The 27389-nt window shown below is 45.2% G+C and overlaps 1 protein-coding gene across 2 annotated transcripts; it reads right to left on the reverse strand.

Moving 5' to 3' along the window:
- Positions 1 to 671: 671 nt before the first annotated feature.
- Positions 672 to 27389, reverse strand: midn (midnolin). Of its 2 annotated transcripts, none has more exons than XM_061683354.1 (8): positions 26911 to 27389; positions 25303 to 25534; positions 23201 to 23288; positions 23048 to 23110; positions 11309 to 11845; positions 10619 to 10742; positions 10187 to 10510; positions 672 to 3946 (listed from the first exon to the last, which is right to left on the reverse strand). In XM_061683354.1, exons 1-8 carry the CDS (start codon positions 26978 to 26980, stop codon positions 3684 to 3686), a joined length of 1701 nt encoding a protein of 566 aa, XP_061539338.1. In that variant the 5' UTR covers positions 26981 to 27389; the 3' UTR covers positions 672 to 3683. The 2 variants fall into 2 exon arrangements, with proteins under 2 accessions (XP_061539338.1, XP_061539339.1); XM_061683355.1 differs by having other exon boundaries at positions 25303 to 25658; positions 26911 to 26986.

Genomic DNA, 27389 nt, shown 5'->3' on the forward strand with positions numbered 1-27389 from the left:
CTAAAAAAAGAAAATGTTCTATCACAAGTCACACTGAAATGTATTGCTTAAGAAAAAAATATATTCATATATTCTTTTTTTTCTTTTTTTTGAGAAACATGGTTTGTTTCTGTTATATTTCCACCAACAAAAAAACAAAATAAAATCCAGACACGAGCGAGAGCTGCTGCCTTGTCCCCCCCCCCCCCCCCCCCCCCCCCGACTTAAAAAAAAAAAAAGAAAAAAATGCACAATAAAATACTGTAATTCACAGTTACCATTTTGGTTTCATAAATTAATACAGTCACACATGTGCTACACCGGTCTAGAGCTAGAACATTGTAAATTGTATTCTTGAATCTGGTACAATTTCAATAGTTGGCTACAAGAAAGAACAGGCAACTGAAACTGTTGTGATCTGGAATTTCATTGACAATGTTTGTTTTTTGTATCCTTCTCTGTAATGCTCTATCATCATTTGTCTTGTTTTTCAATTTCACGCAGGAGTGAGGCACACACAGAGTATAGTTCATAGATATACAAAAAGAAAATAAATAGAATTTGACAAGGGAGTGGAGGGGCGGGCGGGTAAACTGTCCTTTTGGTAATGTTGGATCCGAGGGAACAGGAAGTGCATGTGGTCCTCACAGGACCTTTCTGGCTCTTTCGTGCCATGTTAATAGCGTGATCAGTTCAAATTTACCCTTTTTTTTTTTTTGCAGGGATGTGAGGTCGGGATGACGAAATGAAGACAGCCGTTGAGGAACATCGCAACTTTTCATCGACACAGCAAGGGCAACACTTAAGGCACAGAAGCCTTGACAGAATAGAGACTCCACCAGCTAGAAAACACAAAACAACACATGCCCCGTGTCCTTGGGAGACATTAGCCACTTTTACACAGATCCTGCTATAAAAAAAAAAAAAAAAAAAAAAAAGACCCACTATTTATCCACCTTTGCCTTTTACACGGAGCCCAGCAAAGGCGGGAAAGGTCGAGAGAGACAGCATTGTGCAATACCTTCACACGCTGATCTAATACTTCCTCAGAAGTCGGAAAATTAAGAAAATGTGGGGTTTTACATGCTGTATAAAACAGACTACACGGGCAGGTTAACGTCCTCCAAGTCCGTTTTGATGAAGTTTATACACAACAGCGACAGGGAAAAAGGGAAGGAAAATGCCGGCTATTACAGGGAGATACTACAAAGCTGGAAAATTGCAAAGCAGTTTATACAGGTGCTGGCTTTCACAAGATAGGGGAAAAATGGCGACACCCCATGTAGACAGTGAAAGAGGGGCTTCTCATAATACCTCTAAAGGCAGATAATTGCGGAGACAACTCCGTCATCCAAGTCCGTGTAGGAGACTTTTCCTATACAACAACTACACGAAAAAGACATGAGGAAAATGGTGGCCTTTTTTAGGCAGACACTACCTCTGAGGATGGACAGCCAACAAGCCAACTTACTCTCCGTATTTCGTATCGGTGCAGTTTAAACAGAATGGTGGAATAAGGAGGAAACATGTCATCTTTTACAGGCAAATATTACCTCTGAAGGTGGACAACTGCCAAGTTGACTTTGCCTCCCTATTCCGTGTCATTGCAGTTTATACAGAATGGGGAAAAGGTGGAAAAATGTTTTTGTACATTCCGTGTAAAATGGGCTACACGGGGTCTGTCCCACCTCCGTTGCTACTCCTAAAGGATGTTTGAGGTTTTTTTTTTTTTTTGTGGGTTTTTTGGGACACTACTTCCAAAAGCAGAGAATTGCCACTTCTGACTTTGTACCTCCATTTTGTGTCATTTATAGAGAATAGCAAAAAAACAAAAAGCAGGTGGACAAACGTGGGCTGATACAGGCAGTGTAAAAATGGCCATGAAAGTGGTGCCTTGATGACAAGTCGACACAAAAACAAACAAACATTCCCGTCCCCATTGTCTCCAATTTCTTAGTGAAAGGTAAGGCCACTTAACAAAAAGATGAGGTTCACCCCAAAAAAGGTAATCTCTCACTGCAACCTCTTGGGAGTGCAATCGTGGCGGGACGCTCGATAGTTTGGACAAAGTTCCGTGGAAAACATTCCGCTGGTTCCTCGGGTCTCCGCAAATGCGTCCATACATGATCCTCGGTCTCCTGGCATGAAAGAGGGCTTAATAGTTTCTAGGTGGGTTTTTTTTGGGGGGGGAGGGAGGGTGGGGTGGGGCAGGGGGATTGGTTGCGTCGTAAGGTTCCAACTTCATTGTCACTTAACATGAATGGTTCAGTGGAGGGGGGGGGGTGTCACACTTAAAATCATCTGTTCTGGTTTGCCGTTAATACTTTCAGTACAGTTTTTTGTCTGCCTCCCCCTGAACACGCACAAGTAATAATGACAAAAACCTTAACAAAAGCAGCATTTTTTTTTTTTTTTTTTTTTTATTTTCATAAAAAATTCATGCATGTGAACCCTCACCTCTGCTCTCCTTTGTCCATTTCATCCCCACGTCATCCGCATGCAAAGAAAACGCTTCCTGACACTTTTTTTTCATTTTTTTTGTCAAGGTGTGTAGCAGCAAAACTGTGATATGTTCATGGATGTCCTGGTGGAGGCACTAGGTAACAAACTAATCACACTTTTCCCCACACTTTGTCCATAAAAATATAATTGCTAGAGGAACTTAAAATGGTTGTGAGGGAGGGGGATATAATTAGCTGATTGGATAAACCTAGGAGAAAACAACAAATATGAGGGGGGACGAACAACACACAGTCTAATAAATCTTTGCCAGTCGTCACATTTATGTACATAAACTACTTGGGTTGTGAGTTGCGTGTCATTAGACCGCTGTGAACTCATGAACCACATCATGAATGAACGACTGAATGGATGTTTATTGGTAGTCAACCACGAAGCCGCAGACGGCTGCTGTTTTTGGAAAACAGCAAGGTTTTTATAAAATAAAAAAACAATTTTTTTTCTTATTAAATGTCATAATTCGTTTTTGTAAAGATTTTAAAATCCCCCATCTAAAGCACTTTCTGTCAACCCTTAAATCATTACGATCACTGAGGTTGATATCAATACTTCCATATTATTTCTGCACACTAGTTAGAAATCAATATCCTGTGCAAATCAACGTTTTGAACTGTTCTATGAAAACCTGAATGCTTTGTGAACAATGCTACATCTTTTTTTCTGCTTCAGAAAATAGAATGTTTAAAAAACAAACAACATTGAACCAGCCTGTAACAGGTCAGAAGCGGACTGCTCGAGTGAGTTTGGAGATCAGTAAAGAATGCCCATCGCAATATTCCAAAGAGTTCGGCGGCTCTGCCATTGTTGGGCGGTTTGGGAGAGAACACTGAGGCATCTGGTGCTTGTGTCCTGTTGGGAAGTCCACTTGGAGCTCTAAGTCACTGTCCAGTGTGTGCCTTATCTCTCTCTCACACACACACACACACACACGTCAAAAAAATACCACCACCACCCACGGAATTCTGCTATGCTTATATTCAAGGTTTCATCTTTGTCATGAGACCGTACGTGAAGAGTCCAAATCCAAGCATCAGACTAAGTCCTGTTGCTGTGAAGGATAATGTGATTGAAGTCTACAAGGGGGTCATTCCTATCATCACACACTCATGCCTGCCCCCTTGTTGATCCGCTCCCCTGCCCGCTGCAAACTCCCCCGAACTTTGCTTTGCACATCCTTCTTCCTTTCAGGCCATGACAAACTCGGACTTCAAGTCGGCCTTGACGTCGGGCTTCCACACGGAGTCGTCAAAGTCCAGGTCCAGGGAGCCCTCGCTGGACATGCTGCTGTTGCTGTTGCTGCGGCCCGCCTTGCGGTTGGGGAGCCAATGGTAGGGGCCGCGCTGGTCCCGCCGGGCCTTCCGGCGCAGGCGCTTCTGCTGCATCAGCAGCTGCAAGCGCTCCACCTTGCAGCGGGTGGCGCGGTTCTCCGTTTGCCGGACTCGGTCACCTGGATCAGGAGAGAAGAAAACTGAGTTAGATGGGGGTTTTTTTTTGGGGGGGGGGATAATAATAATCACACAATTTGGTGTAAATAAACAGCATCCACAGCTTGATTAGAGTTTGTTTTGTGTTTCTTGTCTGGGTTCCTGTTCTTGTTCTTTCTTGTGGGAAGAATAGGATATTATTATTGCTTGCAAGGGTTGTACAGTATTCCGGTACTACAAAAGTACAGAGATGCCTCGCCTTAAAAAAATGAAACAATACTACATATTGTTAATACCAATAGTATCATTGCTTCCAACCGTTTATTGGTTGCTCCTGTAAATTGTGGAGCGTAAGTACACTGTAGTGTTGCAATACTTTATTCAGCCTCCAGGATCCCACACAACAACGGTATGGGAAGCGCCGGAGGGTCATCACCTGAAGTAGTTATGGAAGACAAAAGTCTAATCCAGAATACGCTAAAATTACAAGTTTAAGGTTACTGTATAAATCTGACATCTATAACTTAGACAACTAAAAATTGTACAGGTTTTTAAGCACCAAAAGGTTTAGCCAAACCACAATTTTGTGGAAAAACAGTATTGACATAGAAACAGGAGTTCAGAACCTTCAAAGAGAGCGTTGCCTGTCTTATCATAAGCATGATGCACCATGTGAGTTTATTACAGTCACCAAGGATACGTTTACATGACCACAACATCCATCCGTTTAATCCGTTTACAAATAGCATTATCAGGCTTCAAATAGCAGCTTATCACTGAGTGGGCGGAGCCTTATCGCACTGAGAATCAATCATAAAAAACCAAGGCTGGACTGTAAACAAAAGGTGAAAAATTCCAGTGTGGTGTATTTGTTTTCGTTAACCATGACTCTGTTAGTTAGGAGCCAACATTCTGGTCCAACAATAATTGACTTGAAAATCAGTAATACTGCCATGTAACATAAAAAAGATGCTTTCTGATATGCATTTTAAGCAGTATATTCACACACACACACACATTTATATACACACGTACAGTATATAGATTTTATATATACTGTATACAGGGCTCAGAAGGAAGGTAGGCGGCGTAACCACAATCTATTAGCCAGCTGCATTCGTATCTGTCTGAGAATTAAATAATGAAATAACAGGCTCCCATGTCGATAAAGCAAAGAGGGCGGGCCATCGCCTAGTTGTGGCTCTGATCCGGCATCACATATTTGCGCATATAAACACACACACACACACACAATAAGGGGGCGAAAGTGTATGCACACACACGTACACGGCACACACAGCAACAGCAGCAGTAGCTTTTAACGTGGATCGATGGCAAATTAAAAAGACCTATTGATTAAACCTTAGCTCTAGTGCAGCCATCCATCTCAAGCGCAGGACAACGCTATTGGCTTTCAATAGAAAATGCAAGCGAATGGAAATTGGACGCAGTGAGAGAGAGCGAGAGAGCCAGGGAGATTGGCTTTTTCTTCAATTTTTTTTCTTCCTTCATGGCTTCCTACTTTCAGCTCATTGACCCGAAGCCCACCGCCCCCACCTCACCCACTACCTCCCTCTTCATTTCCACCTTCCTCCTCTCTTTGCCCAAGGGATGCTGCTGGGTGGGGCAGTGTGAGGAAGGGCACTGAAGGGGAGGGTTAAGGAATTCCTCCCCCAGGGGCAGAGCGGGGATGGAGGGCGGAGGGTAAAGGATCAGCCGTCGGTGGCAGTTTTCCCCAATCGATTGTGTCTTCCTTTGCTCTACCCTCATCGAAATGACTTGTCAACCCAGCATGGGCTTCATTTGGTTTTTCCCCCCTTGAGCCTTTTTCCTTTGCTGCTATAAATACAAGCCACTGTGAATGGGAAATTTGCTGGCGTTGGTTGCTGGAGATCAGCAAGGATGTTAAAAGGACATTTCTAAGGAACAGAGCAGGGGGTCTCCTACATTCAGACCATTGTCCCTTTGCCCCAGCTCCATGTGACACTCTTATACATCACAGCAAGGCTCTTGTTCCCTCTCCAGTCCTCCTGTTTCCCCTTATGTCAAAAATATGGCCACACATTCAATTCTACTTTCTAACAAGCAGTCGCTGATACAACCGACAGAGAGTATAAAAGAAGTTTGATGGTGCAGTAGGAGGTCTATGGCCTTTGGCTTGGCAAGTGTTTAGGGAATGTGCTTGGAGCGCCACCAAAGTGAGTGTGAGAGTGTGCGTGTGTGTGTGTGTGTGTGTGTGTGTGTGTGTGTGTGTGTGTGTGTGTGTGTGTGTGTGTGCGTGCGCGCGCGCGTGACCATTCATCAGAGTCACTACCGGAGCCCTGGGCGGCTGGGCCGGACACAGCTGGCCGCAGGGATCTCCAGTCTATGTTTATGACAGTAGGGCTATTATTAGGGTTGGCTAAGAGGGACAGACCATGCTCACACACACACACACACACACACGCACATGCACACGCACACGCACACGCACACGCACACACATGCATGCATGCATGCATGCATGCTGGCTGGCTGGCCCAGAGCCTGACTGTGGAGTTTTGACGTGAGCACAATACCCTTGGAGGACTCAGAGAGAAATAGGAAGTGAATTGGAGAGACAAACAATTAAATTTTGTCCGCTTATATTTTGACAGAAGCCCCGTGGTAGCCACAGAGACTGAGAAGAAGAAGGAGGAGGAGTAGGAGAAGAAGAAGAAGTGATCTATGAATAACCGATGTGTTAGCCCAGCCCTGCATCAAAATCAAGGGAGAAGGGCAGGAGTTGGAGGAGGGTAAAATAATTGAGGGGATGCAGTACCAAGACACAAGGGTAACATGGAAGTTTATTTTATTAATGGCACTAAGATTGGTGTTCATTTGTGGCAATGCTCGAGGCTGTTTGCTTTGATATGATGCCTGATCTTACAAGTGTATGTTTGGGAAATTTGGGGAGTGGTAACCAGAGAAGAAAAGACGAAGAAGGGGGACAGCTAACACAGTGTTTGCTAAAAGCAACCTCTTTTATGACCCGGGAGCTCAATACAGTTTTTGCCTTTTCAGTGTCAGAAGTTGTCAGATACTGTGAAACTATTTAGTACCCAACACCTAAAGGGTGGAGCGAGGCTGCAGTCTGCCGATCGGTCGACAAAAAGTCACACAGGAATGAAATGGGAAGACCACGGAAATGCTGGATGTCCGCCATTATAGTAGTCCTATGTTTACAGTGTCTTCTTTTGGAATTTGTTGGAAGGTTACATAGTGTGTAGTATAATAGAATCTTCTGCAAAAAAAAAAAACCTGTTCTGGCTGGTGTAACAAAGGCTTTAATATTCTGGTTTTGATTTACTTTGGTAAACAATAAACCAAACAAAGCTGCATTAAGATGAACTTAAACAATAATTAAGGACTCTCATGTCTTTGTAAATTCTCAGTCATCCATGGGAGACTGCAACGTGAGTCCCTATCCACAAAAGTTGAATCAAAGCCAAATGGAGTTCTTATATGTTGTTGGGCCTTCAATTAAACCTTTGTGGACAAGGACTGATGGAGCTTAATGATTGAAATCATTACAAGTTTGCAATGAAGAGGTAAGCAATAACTGGCTTTATTGACTAACATTCAGAAACAATCAAACCAAGGACTGAAGGTTTCTTTGGTACAGTAAAATGACTTTAACTTGATATTCTGAGCTGCCAATGCCAGCCACCTGAGAAACCATGTAGCTCTGTTGTACAAAACAGCTAACCGGCCAATCAGATGCACCGCCGATCATAAACGGGGGGCTAAAATGAGCGTTGTGACAGCAAGTGAAAGGCCACTGATAACCCTGCAGGGACACATGCTCTTCAATGACTTATAGACTTCATTTGCATTCCCACTTCTTCTCTGCTTGTCGACAATGAAAGGGCACCTGATGTGCTTGACTGCCTTTTCGCTCGATAGCGCCGCGCTATACTGCGTCACCGGTCGCTGAGCTCACTGAGCTGCCGCCGCACGTGTGTGCAGGGTCTTAGCGATGGATAACAGGTGCGATGCAATCAGTTCAAGATCGTCAGATCTTAAATGCAGAGAGGAAAATATCTCAGATTCTCCCTCACCCGCCCTTCCCCTTTGGTTTGCCCTGGACGCTAATGTGACCTGACAAATCTAAAGGGGACAACTGGGGGTGAAGAGATCCGGAAGGTGGGGGACGGGGGCGCAGGAGCTTTCAGAGCTCTATTCTGTGGGCCTGTGTTGAACTAAGGCAGCTGCAGTGGGAGAAGGAGTAAAAGGCAGCACTATAATCCCAAAGCCCTCCCTTCCTCTACTCTACAATGGCTCAGCCTGGTGCCCTGTATGCAGCCCCTGTCCCTGGCCCCTACACAATGGTGTTGACTGGGCAGGAGGGCTGGAGGGAGGTTCACCCTCCCAAGTAATGGAATTTATCCAACAATCAGCCTGCCAGGCCGTCAGTCCTAAACTGAAAAATCCTCAAACTCAGCAACTCCTTTCACTAGAGCAATGAATCCAAGCTTTTAACCAGGCGTTTGAGACGGAGTGTGTCAAGCTTTTTTATTTACGCTTGTCTTATCCTCCCCGTACATGAACTTGCAGTGGAAAAGGGTAAAGGCTCTCTGGAGAGAACAGAGCTATGTGACATTTTCAAGAGCCTGTCTCAAGTATAAGTGTGCACACATACTTAGGCAGACGGAACCCACTGGTTAGTCCTGCGGCTGAATGGAGGCAGGCCGCTGTGCAGTGGAGTTAAGCTGCAGTGTTAAGTCCAGTAAGTCGTCCGTCAGGTGTCGGCAGATAAGGTTGCCCAAGCTCGCTTCGTCAATGGCTTCCTTAGGAGATCAGACGAAACAGGATGCCAGAGACCAGGGTTTATTGTCTCAGTGAGCCAGACCGGGTTTGGCACAGCTGGTTCCCCATTCATATCAGTTCCCAGAAGTTTAGATGGTGAGCAGGAAGTTGGGGCAAGGGCTGTAGTGTCAAAACAGGCCACAAGACAAGCTTTTCTTTGACCCATTCTTTTTTTTCCTCCAATGGAAGCCATGGTCAATCCATGGGCAGTTGGCTGGCTAAAGGACAGGATTCAGCACCCGTATGATGAATGAAGGCTTAGTGTTGTGGTTGTAACAACTCCCCAGTGCTGAAGTTCAGAATAAATCTATTTAAAGGCCAAATGAACACAGAGAATGTACAGTATTGATGCACAACAAGCATGGAAAACGAAGCAGGGGAGGGTGAATAGGAGGAAGATGGACAGATGGATTTTACAGGCGAGGCTGTTTTTGGACAGCATATGAGGGGGGGTGCAATATGTGGGCTGGTGAGTGCAGATGTAGAGACAGGACAAGGGGAGGGTGGGAGTAACAGGGGTGGAGGCAGTGAGGGAAAGGTCTTCCTTAAGTTAGGAAAATAAGACTGTGTTATTCCAACTGTTCACTGGACACTTTTGAGGGCACTAGGGGTGATAAAGGGGGATGCTCAACTGACAGTACACTCTTAGTCAGTCAGCTGCTAAAACTGAACCTCTATTCTACTCACACAAAAGCCAACATTGAAAAAGATTCATTGCATCTCAGGACTGAGCCCAACGGACTACTTCACCATTTCCCCAAAAGGAGATAAGGAGGCCACACAAGACAATGCTGTTTTCTCTTAGTGTAACCTTACAACACTGGCTCAATGTTATCTGTGCTGGACATCTGTTTGACACTCCAAATCTAGTGTCTCCGGCCGGAAAGGTGCTTTAAAAGAGTGTCATCTGAACTGCAGCACCTGCACCAGCCCTGCCCTTGGGCATGGGTGTGTCCAGCGTTGTTCAGTCCCTACTAGTCCTGACCTGTACAAACCCCTGTCATCTTAAAGCAGCCAGAGCCTAATCTACTCTAAACATAGCTTTGCCCGGGGTGGGAGGGGTAAACCTATCTCCTTGGTGCACATAAACAAAGCCAACTTGCTGCGTGACAAGTGACGGCTGACTGAACAAGTCTGGAGATGCTTGTATCGCATTTCTTAGGAAAGCAGCCCCTTCCCCTTTTCTCATCAGTCTCAACACAAAAAGCTATCCTAACTTCTTAGGTTGTTTCATTCCACTTTTTCTTTGGCACGTTATCAAGGCAAAAAAATGAGCTGATCAAGAAAATGATGAACTGCAAATGAACACACGGTCTTTCAAGGCAACAGCAGGAACATTTGCTTCATGAGAGCTTCAAAAGGATGCGCAGTGAATTAATGCGCCTGTTGGTGTGCCTGTGATTCCATGTCATGCTTTCATGTGTAGAGTCACTCACCAGGGGGCTTGCACATGCGGATCTGGCTCTGGCACTGCACCAGTGGATGAAGGGCCGGTGGAGGGCTGCTGGGGTTGCCAGTGGGCACCGAGGTAGCTTTGGCGGAGAGTCCAGTCGTGCCGACCACTGGGGGCGAGGGAGGCGGTGACGGGGACGGCGAGCTGGGCGTGCTGCACTGGGTTTGGTAGCGAAGCTGGGTGAGGGACGGCGGCATGCCCTGGTAGTGGCGTGTGGCGCTCAGGAGGTCATTGAGAATCTGAAGAATGGTACCTATATCTCGCCTGGGGCGGCCATTGCTGTCCTGACAGTTAGGGTGCAAAGTGCCTGAGAAGTGAGGAAGCAGAGGAATACACCACATCTCTAAATATAGCCCTGCTCACACCCTCAAGAGGGGAGTGCATGTTTATTGCTCAGTCCATCAATAAATCTCACCTGAAAAGGTCCCTGAAAAGACTCCAGGAGCGTGGTTCACAAAGCTCTCAATGATGGCGCCAGGTTTACGGGAGCGCGCTGAGGAACTGGTGCCACTACTGGGGCTGCTGGTGCTGCAGCTGGCCTGGAACAATCAATGGGAGTAAATTGAGTCTATCATCATGTTTCAATTTCAGTAGAAGAGATTTTGAGCACCCAGTGCTAAGTGACAGTTACGTCATGATGCTGAAACCGGTACGAGTACAATGTACATTAAAAGCAATAGTATCTGCGGGTCACACTACCCACTAAAATGACACAGTATTAAGTTACCACAAAGTAAGACCGGACTAAACATGTAAATTTGGGCAACTAATTTAAGAGTAAAAGTCAAACCTCAGCAATACCACCTGGAGGTGGGAGTTATGTAACTCCTAAACTATATCTTTATTTCTAGTGCAGGGAACCAGCATTCCCACATCAGTGGCCGTGACATGTTAACAGTTTAGCACAATAAAAAGTAAAGTTCTGTTCCACTTTTGGGGCAATTTGGTCAGATATTTTGGTTCGATGTTTTGGTTTTGTAATTTTTTGAAAAGCTATTCTCATAGGCACAAACCTCCGAAGACGGTAGCTATATTACCGACAATCAACAATTCCCAGACATTTTAATCCAGCATCATGCATAGTAGGATGATATTTCAGGTTTACCTCTGGGCACAAAACGGGGGCTACAGGGCTGGCCTGGCTCATGTTGTGGCTGCTCTGGCCTGAGGAAGGCTGGTGGTAGTGGTGGTGGTCCCGCAGGTGATGGGGAGGAGACCGGAACAGACTCCCGGGGACATGAGACATGGGAGGGGAGCGGGAAGGAGGAGGAGGGGTGGCTGGGTTGCAGTGAGGAGCAGACGACGGGGACTGATGGTAACTTGGGGGCAGAGACTGGTGCTGTGTGGAGGGAAGAGGGAAGGTCGAGGTGCTCGTGGAAGAGGATAAGGAGGTGCCTGGCTGAGGCAAGTGGGGGCTGTGTGGATAATGAGAGTGGAGGTGGGAGTGCGGCTGAGGGAGACAAGGCTGTCCTGTAGGCTGGCCCATCGTGGCATCTGAGTTGCCCCGGGTGATAAGGTGCCTATGCTGGAGCTGCGGACCGCCAGACTGCTGTGCTGCCAGCTGGAGCTGGACAAACATCATGTGATCACCCACGCGGAGGGCCAGCGTGAGGGGAGAGCGGCCAGACAGGAAGTCGCTGACCTATAGAGAAAAGATTTGATTTTCAATACAGCCAGCGAGCCAGTTAACTGCAGAACTATGGACTAACACTAACATTGTAAAGTGCTTCACTTTATTTGTGGTTTGATCTGAGCCAAAAGTGAAAGGAAAGAGATATAGAGACAAACAACAATAACATCATTCATGACATGATAGCAGGTTGTCCATCCACTCAACAGAAACTCAAGTGACGACTGTACGACTGGTCAAAGAGATACCGATTGTTAATTTCCCCGCTACACTGGAAAACTAATGAGATTCGAAGTAAGTCTGCCAAATTGTAATGGGTTCATCCTTGTCCCATGCTTTTAGTTTATTTCACAATAATGCCCATTACCAACAAACTGGCTGATGAATACAGCCTCATTGGCAGAGGCAACTGAGAACTGTTGCAGTCAAAAACTGAGAAGCTCCCCTGCGCGTTGACTTCCTCTTCTGTCAGTGAACAGTGGACAGCCGTTGAAGCACAAACAACAGAGCTTTGAGCTCCCACTCTAATGGAGACACAGACGCACCACATTAGGCCAATCCTACAATCAATCACCATTCTATAACACTGGGCTATTTACATCTGCTGGATGAGGCTGACTGTTTGAAAACACACAAACAGAGCCCACTCTCACTCGCCTACCACTGCCTTTGGGCCCGTTCTTAGTCAGCAGTGTCATTCAGTGCGCGGACAAAAGCCACCCTTCTCTCTGGCTTAGGGCCTGAAAAATCAGTCCTCCGTCCAGGAAATACACCCCACCCGCCACACACGCACAAAATGGACAATTGTGTATGGCGGATCTGGAAGTGATGCCCATTTTTGGAGCACTCACAACAGCAAGAGAGGCCAAATGTGTGTCTCGATGGGTATTCACTGACCCGCCAGTGGCCCGGATGGGCACACAAGAAATCCACACAGACACAGCAGACTTGTCACAACTTGGCTAGAGGATTCACATTAAACAACAAAAGTGTTGTTGTCTTGGCCTTGGCACGCATGTGACTTTGCTGCATCTTTTTGCCACTTGTTGCTAAAACCATGTGTGCATGTGATGTGTGTTTCATTGTGAGAGTCACTCAGAGGGCACAAAGATTTCTTAGCATCTGAAAGCCTTAGCAGTCGCAAATGCATCGTGATGGGTCTGTCCAATAAGGTTTCAACATCTCCTACAGCTCGCAAGCTTTGAGTCTATAAAGGGAGGTTTGGTAGGACATAAGGGAGGGAGGATATTCAGGGAAAACAGGATGATGGATAAGAATGGAGAGGCAGCATGAGCGGAGGAATGTAGGGGCAACCAAAGCAGAATCAAGCCTGTGAAAGTGTCTTTTTTTTCCCCATATCACGTTGCTGTTCTGCTTACATGGTACGATCGCCGAATGGGAGGGGGGTGAAGTCGATCAGGCAATATTCAAAAAGGTCGAACCAGGGGGTAAAGTTTGAGACCCGACATCCAATTAACTGATTGTGGGAATGCCTTGTTGCTGTGCGAAAGCACCCACAGTTGCTGCAACTCGCTTTATTGGGTTATACAAAAAAAGGCAGAAAAAATCTGGCTCTTTTGTTCCGACTCTGATGTGTTATAGTTCTGACGTGTGTGAAAGAGGCTTTGGGGAAAAAAAAGAGCCCAGGTGTCACCCTGTCAAGACTTTTGGGCGTGCTCCTGAGATGTTGGCCGGTGGTTAACCCTGTCAATCAGCAGGCTCTGCCCTCAATCACTCCAGGGCTGCTTATTTATTTCTCTATTGACCGTCGCCACGCCATACTGTCAGGGTGACCTTTGCAAGTTGGTATTGACATGGGCGTGCAACAAAAAAAAAAAAAAATAAATAAAAGGGAAAGGCAGCTGAAAGGACAAGGATGAGCTCATGGGAACATTTCAAAAGTAAATAAAAAGGTGATTACAATCAGCATACAGGGGAGGCTTTTGAGAAGAACATAAACCCAGCAGTTTGAGAGTGTAAACGCTGCCTATCAGGGTCTTGTTGATATAGTCCACACCCACCATGATGACACTGTTGTGGTAAAATGACAAACCCAGCAAGCCCGAGGCAGGGTGTGAAAACAGGGTTGGGCGCCGCATGTGAGGGGTTTTGGCAAGGGCATAATAGACAACGTAACATATTTGGGGGAAGGTGCAATCCTAGAAGTGAGGGTCAGGTGGTGGGTGGTTGGCAGATGTCAAGAGAACAAGTATTGTTGGCCCAAAACAGTCAATTACACAAGCCCGGCGTGGAGGGGGTGTGAGTGGGGGGGGGGGTCAAAGCTGGTGTTTGGTTAGAGGAAGGTTGAAAGATGGGGTGGAACCCTCCTGAGAAGTTTCTCGCCATCACTCCAAGCTCCACCCTGGTGCGGCCTGTTTTGTTTGTACAGGACTTACAGGTAGATTTATATAACAAACCTTCATTCTACAGCACAAGAGCGTCAGGAAAAAGAACAAATTACCTTTGCACACAGCATAATCATTGTATGTGTGCATCTTAGTTCAACCCGTTTTTGTTTTTTAACAAAGTGCACTTGTGCAGTTATTCTTCCACTGATGTCCCCTTGAAAATTTGGAGCGTGAGAAACCACATCTTACGTATTGCAAGAGGTGCAATATAAACCAACTTTAATCCAAATCGAATATAGATTGTGCATTTGGCAGCAATTAAGAGTTTAACATGTTTAGACAATAATCATTCTGTCAGTTCTCATCGAATCAGCTTGTAACGTGTTGTAAGACCTTGTTACATTGTGTTCCCGTGGATCCAGAAGAGATTCCAGGTTTGGAGGAAATTTTTCCTTAAACTGCCTTTTAGCTAATAAATATTCTAGATAGGCTAATTGATTTTGCACATGTTGAAGGTTATGTTCAGTCAGCAACAACCTGGTAAAGACAGTGAAAGTTACCTGCTAAAACAATGCTGTAAAATGCATGCCAGGCCTGTAGTTGGCGAGCTCTGCTGCTCACTCTTACCAAACAGAATTGTCTTTCGAATACCGTTGCCTGTGTATATTATATGAACACTTTTTTAAAAAAGTCGGACCATGTTTAACTAAAGATCATCATTAGTCTACAAAATGCAGTTTTCGAGTGGCCACAAAGCACAATTTTTGGCCTTGCCCCCAAGACTTGACCATAATCTCTGTGCTATGGGTGCTCTTGTTCCTCTTAAATTTATATTTAAGTGTGTGTTCAGCAGACGCGGCACGGTGGACGACTGGTCAGCACATCTGCCTCAGAGTTCTGAGGTTGCGGGTTAAAATTGGCCTCGCCTGTATGGAGTTTGCATGTTCTCCTCGTGCCTCCGTGGGTGTTCTCCAGGTACTCCGGTTTTCTCCCACGTCACAAAAACATGCATGGCAGGTCAATTGAAGGCTCTAAAATTGCCCGTAGGTGTGAATGTGAGTGCAAATGGTTGTTTGTCTATATGTGCCCTGCGATTGGCTGGCAACCAGTTCATGGTGTATCCTCCCTTTCGTCCAGAGTCAGCTGGGATAGGCTCCAGCACACCTGGAGGAGAAGCCGTTCGGAAAATGCATGGATGGATGTTCAGTAGACAAAGCTTCCAACCTCAAGTCTAGGTTTAGTAAAAACAAAAAAATTGCCTCTTTATTTTTTACCTCCTACGGCAATTTTTTGTCACAGTTGCCTCACACATACGTTTTCAAGCTAAAATTGTTTGCAAACCGATACGTCTGACTCACAAAAGGGTCTCCAGTCGTACATGCTTGCACCACCGCAACCTTTAGTTTAGACAAAACAAATCAAAAGGCCAAAATCAGCAAATACACAAGTAACAGAGCACATTTCGACTTTTATTTCGACAAATGATAAACAAAGCAGAACCAAAGTCAATCTTCAGGTGTGGAATCCAGACAGAGGCACGCACGAGGAGCCCGCAAAGAAGCAGCTTGAGGATCTGGGGCAGGGGTGAGGGCTGCCGAGTGCAACACCTGAAACGGGGGCCCTGTTTCCTGAAGGAGGGGGTACGGGGGGGGAGAGAGGATGACGCGGCACAGTCTGCTTGCCAGCGGCCGCATTGCCGGGAGCAATCGTGTGGCAACACGGCTCTTCCAGACGGACAGAGACTGTGAGAGGGAAACAAGGGGAGGGTGTCTGTTAAGTCTCTGTGTGTGTGTTTTTTTGTGTGTGCGGTGAGGGGATGAGGCAGGGGGGGAGAGGAGTTTTCAAGTGCTGTCGAGCTGGCTAGTGAATGATTCCCAGAGGTCTCAGCTATAGCAGCTCAGCTCCAGTCCAAACATGCCTGTCTGCTCTCAGGACCCCAGCCAAGAGAGAGCCAATGTGGCTGGCTACCATTGACGTCAGGACAAACACCAGATAGATCTTTCTGGAACATCACAGTCAAACAAAAGAGAGGCTTCTAGGCATGTCTGAAACCCTCCTCCTCATCCTACGCCTCTCTGCAATCTTTATTTCCCCCCACCGGTGCTCCTCGCAGCACACTTGAATTCCAAAGCTTTACAAAAGCAACTTCTGTAGTGGTTTGTTATAAGAGACTCAAGACGAGCAGAACGGAGGGGCTTCACTTGAAGCCAACCTTGCATTGTTCCCTTTCACATGCAGCAACTGCATGATATGCAAAGGGAAGAACAAGGTGTACATTTGCTGAAGACGACACGCGTGATTAGCCCAGGCTTGGTGATGTTCATGAAGACGCTGTTCCCTCTTGAAATACCGCAGTGTTGTCAGATTTAGGTGCTGGTATTTTGTTTGGTGGGAGGCTATGGTTGCCATGCAGGGATGGGAGACGAGCATGATAATGGCAGTGAGAGGAGGAGGGATTGAGAGAAGATGGTGAGAGAAGGGGTAATGGCGGATGCGGGTGGTGGGGGCAGGGTGTCAGGGAGTATTGGTGGTGGGTGATGAAATATTCAGTGAGGATGTGCCTCTGGCTCCTTCCCTTTTTTTCTTCTCTGGCTGACAGTTTTATTTATTGGGGTCCCTGTGGTTCAAGGAACTCATTTGCAGTCGTTCTTCCTTTGCACACTAAGCGGAAGTACAGCAGTGGAGATAAGGAAGCAAGAAGGGAGAGGGAGGGGAAGAAGATGGAGGGAGCTGGCAGCGCCTAGTTGACATTCATGAACAACTGAGCAGCTTTGTGCCCGAGAAAGAGGATAGAGGCTTGGAGGACGGGACAGGAGGGTGGAGAGAAGAGGAGGGGACTAGGCTGTCTCATGCGGCCATATTCTGGTTTCGATAAAGCCGCTCACCTGTCGAAGCCATTCTTATTAACCCACCTATCGACTGATGTGGTTTGATCGCACCGGGACGATATTGACAGTCTTTGTGCAAACACGGACCAGCTAAAGATGCAATAACTTGCTTGCTCTTAAAAGAAGACAGAAAAAAAATCAATGACTTGCATCATGCACCAAATCATAAAAGCAGCCAGGGGCTTTTCAAAGACCGCATTAGGAAGACTGGCATGAGTAATACCGCCTGATATGAAACAGAGACGGTCAGGAAATAGCATTCATAACGGTGAAATTAAGTTCCCACAAAAGCCACTCCTTGTGGTCACGGCTCCAGCCAAACACAAACTAGAGCAGCCTCAATATGAGAAGACAGGAGCTCATTGGTTGACACAGTATGACAGATGGAGGATACGTTTACGTGACATCAATTCAGTAAGAACGAATACACTGGAAAGTTTCATGCATACATGACAACGTGTCAAAACATTGACATTGACTTGAAAAAAATAGGACTGAAAATACTAATGCCATTGCTAGGCAAGTGGTGGGCGATTAGACAGGCAAAACAGTCCTTTGAATACATTTCATTGGCATATATGTGATTTGTGATGTAAAATTTTGGTAAGTAATGCAAATCTGCAGGACACAGTAGTGATATAAGAACAAATGTTTCTGCAGCGTTGTGTAAAGCCATTACTGTTTTGAATGACGTATTCACACATGCCCGGACTGACCACTCAGCACACATTCCTTCTCCAATTTTAGATATACTTTCAAATGCTGCTGTCATTCAATTATCAGTGAACCCAGACAAAATCCTGCTTGGGGTTCTGTAAATAATTTGTCATTTGCCCAAGTTCTTTGACACTGCAACCTAATTGACCTCATTGGACTTGGTAGTGGCCATCATACATGCAATTTGCCCTCCTTCGTCCACCCACTCAGCAGCCCCAGCGGTCACGACGTCTGCTACTCGAATCACAAAAGCTCTGCGTCCCCAGTGGAATACAAAAACAATGGCTATAGATGGAGAAATTGGTCTCGCCGCCGTGTGCGGGAGCGAATAAAAGAGGCGGACATTAAAAATGGATGCCGGCCCATGCACACAAACGAAATCCCCTGCAAACACACCTTTGACAACCCCCACTCCTGCGATGCATTCATACATCACAAAGGGGGATTACACAGGTGCTAAAAGGCTGTGTGATCATCTTATTAATTCTATTTCCAAGGCCGCATTTACATGAGCAGCGACTCAATGGGGCCTTGCCATTATCGAAACATTGTCTATTATCTCAATTTTAATTCACATTTAGGTAACAAAAAAAAGGGCAAATTTCCATTCTAAAAGAGAAAAGAACTTTAAGATGCATGCATTTAAAAAGCCTTCATTTCAGAGAGTGGCGAGGAGGGCATGCTATTGACCAACACATTGAGTCATTCTTCAGTTTCCTGGCGCTCCCATCTTCTAAATCTAATTATAATGATTTCCAGTAGTGTCAATGCAGCTGATTAACTACCATCCAGACAAGATGCATGACTGAAAAGAGAAATTGAGCCCTTGCAAGATGTACGCATGCACACAACAGTTATTCTATATTCTGTTCTAGCAGATCTTCACTATATGAGCGCAGGAATAAGCATATTTTGCTGTGTAACCAAATGACTTTCCTCCTCTGCCCCTTCACAGGAGCCAAAGCAAACGGAATGAGGTGAGGGTGACCCCAAAGGTTCCTCTTCAGACTTTCAGATCGCACTCATTTGCGTCACTCTGCTCCAAGACCCAATGGCAATGAGCATGATCTGTCGCTCCCTGTGGAGGAGGAAGTGTGCAAGGATGATGGAAGTGTGTGCAAGGACAGCAAATGTGTATGTGTATGTGTGTGTGGGGGGGGGGGGGGGGGGGATAATCAGCAGGGATGCCCAGCTATGGCAAAAACACGGCCTCCTCCCAAAGCAATCTGTTAGCATTCAAGAGGAAATTTGTCAATTTGCAGTCCAAGCCGAGGCCAAGGCATTCATTTGGGAAGATGGTGAGGTCCGCCAATGGATGCGTGTAGATGAAAGCCGAAGGATGGGTGCGGGGAGTTAAAAAGTCCACCACAAAACCTCAATCACTGTGATGCCTTGAAGGGTTTGTCAGTTGGTCAGGTTTGGTGCTTTAAGACAGGAACAAAGAGGTGGCTGCATGTGGGGGTAGGGCAACGGGGGGATGGTAAGGGTGATGCCTGCCTGCCTGCTTGCTTGCCTGGTTGGGTTTTATTCCAACATCAATGTGCATCAATGAGGTAATAGTCCCTTGTGTGCTAAGAAGGGATATATAATCCTTCTGTTTCTGTCAAATGCCAAGATCAATAGTTGGAGAGAGGACATCGATGCCAACGAACGCCCAAAAATTGTGAATATGCCTCTTTCATCGCTCGTCTCATCAGTCTGGACAGGAGGAGAAATCCTCTTAAATATATCTTGCTGTTCTTCTGGGATGTGCATATGTAAGATGTACACACTAACCATATAAGGTTGATGACGAGAGTAGCACGGCCTAGAGCTGTGCTTTGATGGGCTGTCAGTAGGCAGGCGCTTAATGCCAATTAGATGTCATGCATAGAGTCTCTATTGAGGTGGCAGAGCAGGAATTAAAAGGCGACCAGGATTGTCCTTGTCATCACGCTCAAACTGAGGCGGAGAGTCCGTTTAATTGATAGCTGCTTGGGAGATCCCTGACTCATTTCAATAAAGACCTACCAATTCCATTTTTATTATTCCGCTTACTTTGAACTATGGATAGTTTGTTCATATATATTATATACCTGTATAAACCGTATTTCCACAAATACACGGGAGGTGTTTATTTCCTCATCTGGAAATGGGGCCAGTTGTCCTATTAGACAATGGTACTAGCATTTTACAATTCATGTCAAGCAAAATTGAAGTTTAAAACAGCATGAAGCTGTTCAGTCTGCTGGATGGCTAATCATCGTTCAAGATGCCCTTTCCACATAACTTCATCATCTTTAACACAACACAGGGGTCTCCTTTACAACTTGCAATAAAACTCCTCACTTAATTCAAGAGTCTGTTTACATGCCTTGGTAGGTGCTTCTATTTTGTTAGCAACATTCCAAATGGGCTCAGAAGTTCACCCGCCCATGTGTTAACAATAGAGTCTATGAACTGACATAATTACACTTACTTTGAGTATCTATTTAAGTGGATGATGCATTCTACACCTAATAGGGGCTGCCGTCCATTTTATTAAAGTTTATTTATCCATGTAAAGCAAATTCAGAATAGACTCATTTGCACTGCCGACCAGGCGGCAAACAGTCTATTAGCAAGACCGCCACTATTTAAGGAAATATAGTATATTAAATATCCAACTCATATGGCGAAAACGCATGTGGGTGTTAGGGGGCTATGCGAGGTCTGGAAAGGTTCATAGGTTAGCATCTCAGGCTACCACAGCTAACCCCCGCAAGCCCCAAGTCTGCCAAACACACGCATACATTTCCCTCAGGCTATTTTTGGGTATCAGTTATCGTGTCAGACACTTTTAAGAGCTAAGTGCATTGATTGATTTTTGATAGCCCCAGCATTAAAGGGGAAGAGGGGGTGGGGGTCGAATGTGGAAAGCTTTGGTGTTCCTATTTTCCAATCAAATCTTAGCGCGATCTATATTGTCCCGTTCCGCTTCATGAATTATAAAGCAGAATCAATTTATTTGGATAAAAACACACTAAAGCTGCTGAATGCCTTTATTGTAACCTTTTACCCAGCTATCAGACTGACCACATTGACCCAGACTGTGCTATTGTAATTAGTTTTGCAACAAGGATGAGCACAGCAATAATGTAGCGCAAGACATTCCACAGAAAAGCACACACGACTACTAATGCGTGTAAGAGGCCAACCCGGGAATCGAGACAAGGGTGAACAATATTCAAAGTTAATGCATCAACTGACAGTTAAGATGCAAAGATGAAGAGCTCGATAGGCAGCCCACTACTGCTCACAAGTGCGAGCAACCATCCGCTGACACACACCTACACACATGAAGTCATCTTGTTCTTCGGTGCTACAAGTTCACAGCCTCACCACGGCCAACAAAGTTCACATCGGGGAGCTAAGTCAGGCCAAACTGCGCTCTGATGTCACCGGACAGCTTTGTGCAATAAGCGCAGAGCTGCACGCAATCCCATAAGTCATAATTATATCCCCTAATGTTAAAGGGAGGTTTGCAATTTACAAAAAAAAAAACAACAACATAAAGCTGTTCTTCTGAACTGACAGTAGTATATTAGTCAAATGATCTGTGGGGTCGGGGGTGGGGTGGGGGGAGGGAGGGAAATCAGCCCTCTCTGGCTGACGTTTTGAGCTTCAAGAGCTTTGCTGAAACTATGGCGGAAAAGCCACCTAGGGAAAATAAGAAAAAGGCCTATCCCTCATTTGCTGACAACTAGGCAGAAGTTTATGACCCAAACGTTTGAGGCCACAAAACCTAACACAGTTTATCCAAATTCACTAATAGGTTGCTAAATTAGCATCCCCATCTACTTTGGTTTTGAAATTGACTGACACGTCTCCATGCATCTTGCAATTACACAACGTTGCGAAAGGAAGTGACTGCGTGTGCTTCCTACGTCACGCTGTCGCCTGTGTGCGTGTTTGGCCTGGCCGCCTCGGTCACCTGGATGTCGCTATCAATTGCCGAGGTTGAGTCATACCCTGATGCGGACTGAAAGACGTACAAGCATTTCGACGGAATCTGGTGAAGCGGTTTCACTTTAACTGCAAAGTGTCGGGGCCCACCACCGCACAACTGGCTGTCATGAAGCTGGTGTTCATCGGACAAACCAGCGCAAGGGTTTATGAGCGAGTGAGGCCCCAGCGCACTTCCTGGAAACTTGCCTGGACATGTGAGTGTTACATGAACGCATCACCATGGAGGTAGAAGGGCTGGCAATTCCACATATAAACCGCAAATATTACTAGGATACAGGAGGGCGTTGCTCCCTGTTATATCTTAACACATGACGCTCACTGGGCTTGTTTAAGAGGTGGAGATTAAGACAAGGGAAAGAGGCTTGTGCTTTAGAGGCTCATCCGCTTTCTACAGCATTGCTGGAGTGATAAAGTTGCCCTTCTCACAAACACACACAATACAGTAGCTCAAACTATGCTTTCACAGTAGCCCTCTTTGGTCTGGTGTAATTCGTGTGGTTCCTTTTGTGCAGTTTAGTTGTGTTGACGAGGTGGTGCAAGCAACCTGACAAAGGAATGAATCAGGTTTGTGGTGATGTAACAACAGGTAGCGTGTTAACCGATGACATGCATGAGACTGTGCATGACTCACAATGTCTTCTCAAGGTGCCCAGTTTTTTTTGTTTTTTTTTAACTGTGCTTTAATCTGGTAATCAAGGATATTTTGCAAGGTTTCCCGAACTGTTGTCCGGGGCCACTACATGGGCCACAGTAAAATTTCTTGGCAAAGGGCTTTTTGGTTTATGTTCACTGAAGTAAATTCATGTTTGATGAAGGCGTCGTCAGTTTACGAGGGTCTCAACATATGACAGTTACAAATGGCACACTAGAACTAGTTTGCGCCATGATATAACATCATCCAGAAGCACTAAAAGACACGCTTAGTTACCACATTACTTACTGTTTTAAATTTTTACTTTTTTATTTATGGGCTATAATTATGACCTTACTAGTGTGTTAGTGAAGCTTAGTGATAGACATGGTACATTCCAACTTGCAAACTTGTGTTACATCACCGCTGTAAACCGAGGACCCCCTGTATATGTTCGTGTTATGGCAATATATGGAATATGTTGTAAGTCGTGATAAGTTTGGGGCCCAGGGAAGAACCCACTTTCAACATTTAAGCACCAATAAAAGAAGACACCTATTGACTCCCATTCACTTTGAAAATGAACCTGACCAGGACCAAGTTCCCAAAGCATTCAACTCTAATAACCATGCTGACTTCTTACCTGCGTTTCGGTTAAGCTCTCCAAGGCTTGCATTACTGACTGCTCAGGTCTTGATGCTTGAGACTGTGAAGAAAAACAAGGCATATTTTTTAAAAAAAATGAATAAATTAACAGCGTGTTCAAACGGCAGACAGATAAGCAGGCTGGCCTCACCATTAATCCTGCTTCGACGGTCGGTACGAGTGTTAACTTGCTCCCATCGGAGACGCCAAGATCCTGGAGTTTGCCCGAACTTAGTCTGCTGCGGGGTTCAGGGAGGAACAAGATAATTAGACTGTGCTGACAATATCGCTCTTCACACACACACACACACACACACACACACACACTCCAGCCACGGGGGCGTGCCGACTACAAAACTAGTTTGGAAAAAGAGCCGAGGGTGAAGGGGAAGTATTGACTGGCTGTCATATTTCAATTTCAAGCATAGCGAGGCTCTGACAATTGCTCGCAGTGGATATTTTGCGGCATTTGATGTTGTGTGTTATACTGAGGAGTGCGATTTATGATCCATATAGCTGGTTCCTTCACCAAATGTACTAAAACACATCATAAATTGGGCATATACTGCATATAAGTAATGATGAAGAACACAGAAGACATCAATTTGAATTAAATAGCCTGCTTGATGATCAGTGAAATAACTTAAAGTCCTGCATTAAAAGGGAGCTTTCCGGTGCATGTTATGTGACGCAATATACATGACTGACACAATAACCTGCGATGGACAGCTGAGTGAAAAGCCGGCGTGACCCAAATCTCACCCTGTGCAGCTGAACAAAAGACCCCCGGCACAGACTTTCTAGCTGATCTACAGTTATAAGGGCAGGAGGGTTTTTAATTTTTTTTAATTTTTATTTTTTTAAAGGAGGGGGTTCAGGTTTTAAAGGATGATGTGATTACAACGGGCAAGAGCGGGTATAGGCAGAAAAACAATACATACTGTTTGCATCTTCTAAAGCCCCCCTCTCCCTACTTACTTTTTGCATAACACCACCTGCACTTTTGTTAAACCCCACTTAACCTGGCCTTCATTCATTCACTTAGCCACTTGCTAATACTGCAGCGTTATGGTTTCACTTCAGTTAGAATAAGAAAAGCCACAACCATTCCCGTCGAGGCGGCGCCCACCCTTCCGCGCCACTGCGACGGACACCCCACACCCAAAAATCTGCTGAAATCAAAAAGAACATGACTCACCCGTGACATGTAACATGGGGTTACGAAGAGAGAAAAAAAAAATCCCTGATGGAACTACATAAAATTGGATTTGTGTAAGGTTACTTGCATTGACACTTATATGAGTCTCTCTCTCTTTCACTCTGTCTCTCTCACTCACACGCACCAAGCATTATCAATTAATTCTGGCCTCCCTGTTTAGAAGGTGGGAGGGATTAATCAATGCATCGTCCCATCAATACCCTCCCAGTGACCGACGTGTCCCCTTGTGTATAATTGCGACACCATTGCAATTACATTGGGTACACCTGCGCAATCTACCCTTCTGCCGAGTTTTAATATTTAGTACTTCATCGTACTGAGAGCGGCTCCTAATGTCTAAGATATAACACATCCATGTAACCAGGATAATAATAAACACATTGTTTCCTGAATACCTCTCAGAATAAGATGAGCAAAAATAAGAGGTTGAGTTTAATTTTTGACATTTTTCTGTGTTACATCCAGCATTATGTCTTAGTGCTGTTCAATGTATGATTGTGTGCGCACTCGCTTGAATTATGTCATGTTGCATTATGCCGTGGTCGTTAGATATGTATGGTGGATGGAAGGCTTTTGGGCAGATGGATATTTGATTCGATATTTGAGAGCCTCTTTGAATGTGTGTTCTAAATTGGACCCCCTTAAAAACTCATATCAAAAGGTCTTTCCATAAATAACATTGAAAGTGATTATTTACACATTGCCAGAATGTTTTATGCAATTTTATGCATGTTTAGCTGCAGTACTACCACTAAATGAGGGTTGTGAAACCTTTTTCCATTGCAGTTTCAGTCCTCAGAAGGCCATACTGTAAAAATACAATGCAATGATCGACTGCATGTTGAATATGATTACATATTATGTACATTTAGACTTTCTATAGCAGTTCTTCCATGGTTTGAGAAATGCATGGCAGGGCCACGGGCTGGACGTTTCCCACCCTTGCAGCCAAGAAAGAGTTCCTCAGACTAAATGTATTTTTCCTACTCAAACGTGTACTACGATACACACTTAACGTGAAATATTTGACTCACGTTTCTTTGTGCAGCAAGGCGAGCCTCTCTTTGGGTACTTTGAGCCGCTGCGAGAGCCTCCTCTTCAGCCCGTCCACGGTCTCTTCCTGGGGCAGCGAGAGCTCGAAGCGGGTGCCGGTGGTGGAGTGGATGTGCAGGTTCATGGAGGGCTCGGCGGGGGCGGCCTCGCAGGACGAAGAAGCCCCGCGGCTGGTGCAGCTCCGGGCGCTGGGATGCTGGTCCATCCGATAACCTGTGGGTCGCGGGAAGGTGGAGGATGAACCGGAGGTGTTGGAGTCGACGAGGGAGAATAAGAAGAGCAGGAGGAGGGCGTGGAGGTGAGCGATCCGTCGCTATAGTGTCCCCGCAGCTCAATGCTACATGGATGAGTGAATACCACAAAAGGGGAGGCTCGTCCACGCCACACAAAAGCACGTATATTCCTCTCGGTATTTAAGTACACTCGACGCGACGTAGGGCTACAATAGTACCCGCGCAGGCTCCCGTGGAACACGAGCGACAATGAGCGTCGTCGCGCACACAAAAAGTATCCCGATGATCCAGCGTCGACTCTAAAGACAAACCCCCTGCACGGCGGACCAATGGCGAGAGAGCTCACCCGGGGACGAGCCAATAGGGGGGCGAGGTTTACACCCACGTGGAGGGCAAGAGACTTAAAAGCCATTCATAATAAATGACACCATAGATAAAGCAAATGAAGACCACAACGCTCTAATTTCACCACATTTACACCAATATATGTTTTAAAAAAATAATAATAAAATAAATCCCAGCATCTCATTCAAGCAATCATTTATAATAATGAGGCTGGATACTGTTCTGTCTCTGGTGGAAGCAACACATTGCAATACTATCCATCCATCGATTTTCTATTACAGGGGCAGTAAAAGTTAAAATAAATAAATAAATAAAAATAAATTTGCTATTAAGTGACTACATAAAGCTCAATGGGTGCAGCACTGTTTGCACACTTTACTCCGACACGTCTCCTTGCATGCCTGCATGTGTGTGATTTGGTTCTCTATGTGGTGTGCAACACTAAACGAGAACGAGCAATGAATATATTGAATATAAGAATGAGTGTAATCAATGGATTTATTTGAGTATGTAAACTAAGACTAAATATCTGTGTGTATTTCTCAAAATGTCCCATCATAGAGCATTTTTTTAAACTTCAATATTTATAGCATATCAATATAAATTTGCTGTAGTTATGCCTGTTCTTCTTGGAGAAAAGTTAGCCCACCTTCCACGTTAGAAGAACCTCGATCGCCACCAAGTGGCCACCAAGGAGGTTATATCAAGCCAAGGAGTTGCCTAATAATATTGTTTCATAATGGCATACAATTCGTAGTGGCCTATTGTTAATTATTATTTTTTTTAAATACAATATATTTTATAATAGAGACCTAACCCTCTTATTTTTTTATTTTCTTTTTACTATAAAAAAAACGATAGTCGGCTATCACTACCACAAGCACAACAATGACGTGCAAGTTATTGTTTTAATTAACACGAGCCGGCTACGAAGCCGGCTAACGTTTTCGCCTCAAAAGCTGACGAATATTATATAGTTTAGTCATTATTCAAAAGGTGTACGGTACTTACCGATGACTGTGGCGAGAACCGCGAAGCTTCGCGTGGAAGTAGGTCCAATTTGTTCCCCCAGCTTTGGCATGTAAGGTATAAAACCGAACAGAACAGAGGCGAATTCCCCCCAAAAAGAAGGTGAGTGAAACGAAATATCCACAAGGTGTACGAAAACGCTTCCGCCCGTTGCTTCTTAGCTATCTATTCGGTCTACAGTGCCTCTCTCTCGGGCTCAAGAACGTCCGCGAGGCGCCTCTTAAGGAGACTCCTCGGATGTGATGTCAATGATTTTTTTTTTTAAATTTATTTAAGGTGGACTTGTCCTCCAAAGGTCGGTTCGTTCTATTTCCGTAAGCCGGCGGGGAAAGAATGTTCCTAACGCCATGACGAAATGTTGAAATAAATAGTTTGCAGTGGTACTTAGTGTCTGACCCACTCGCCTGACCTGCACAAAAGTTGAAAGGGACAATTAAAAACCACAAGCGTGTTTCCGTTCG

This window comes from Phycodurus eques, chromosome 8, assembly GCF_024500275.1.
Source record: "Phycodurus eques isolate BA_2022a chromosome 8, UOR_Pequ_1.1, whole genome shotgun sequence".
Classification (NCBI taxonomy): domain Eukaryota; kingdom Metazoa; phylum Chordata; class Actinopteri; order Syngnathiformes; family Syngnathidae; genus Phycodurus; species Phycodurus eques.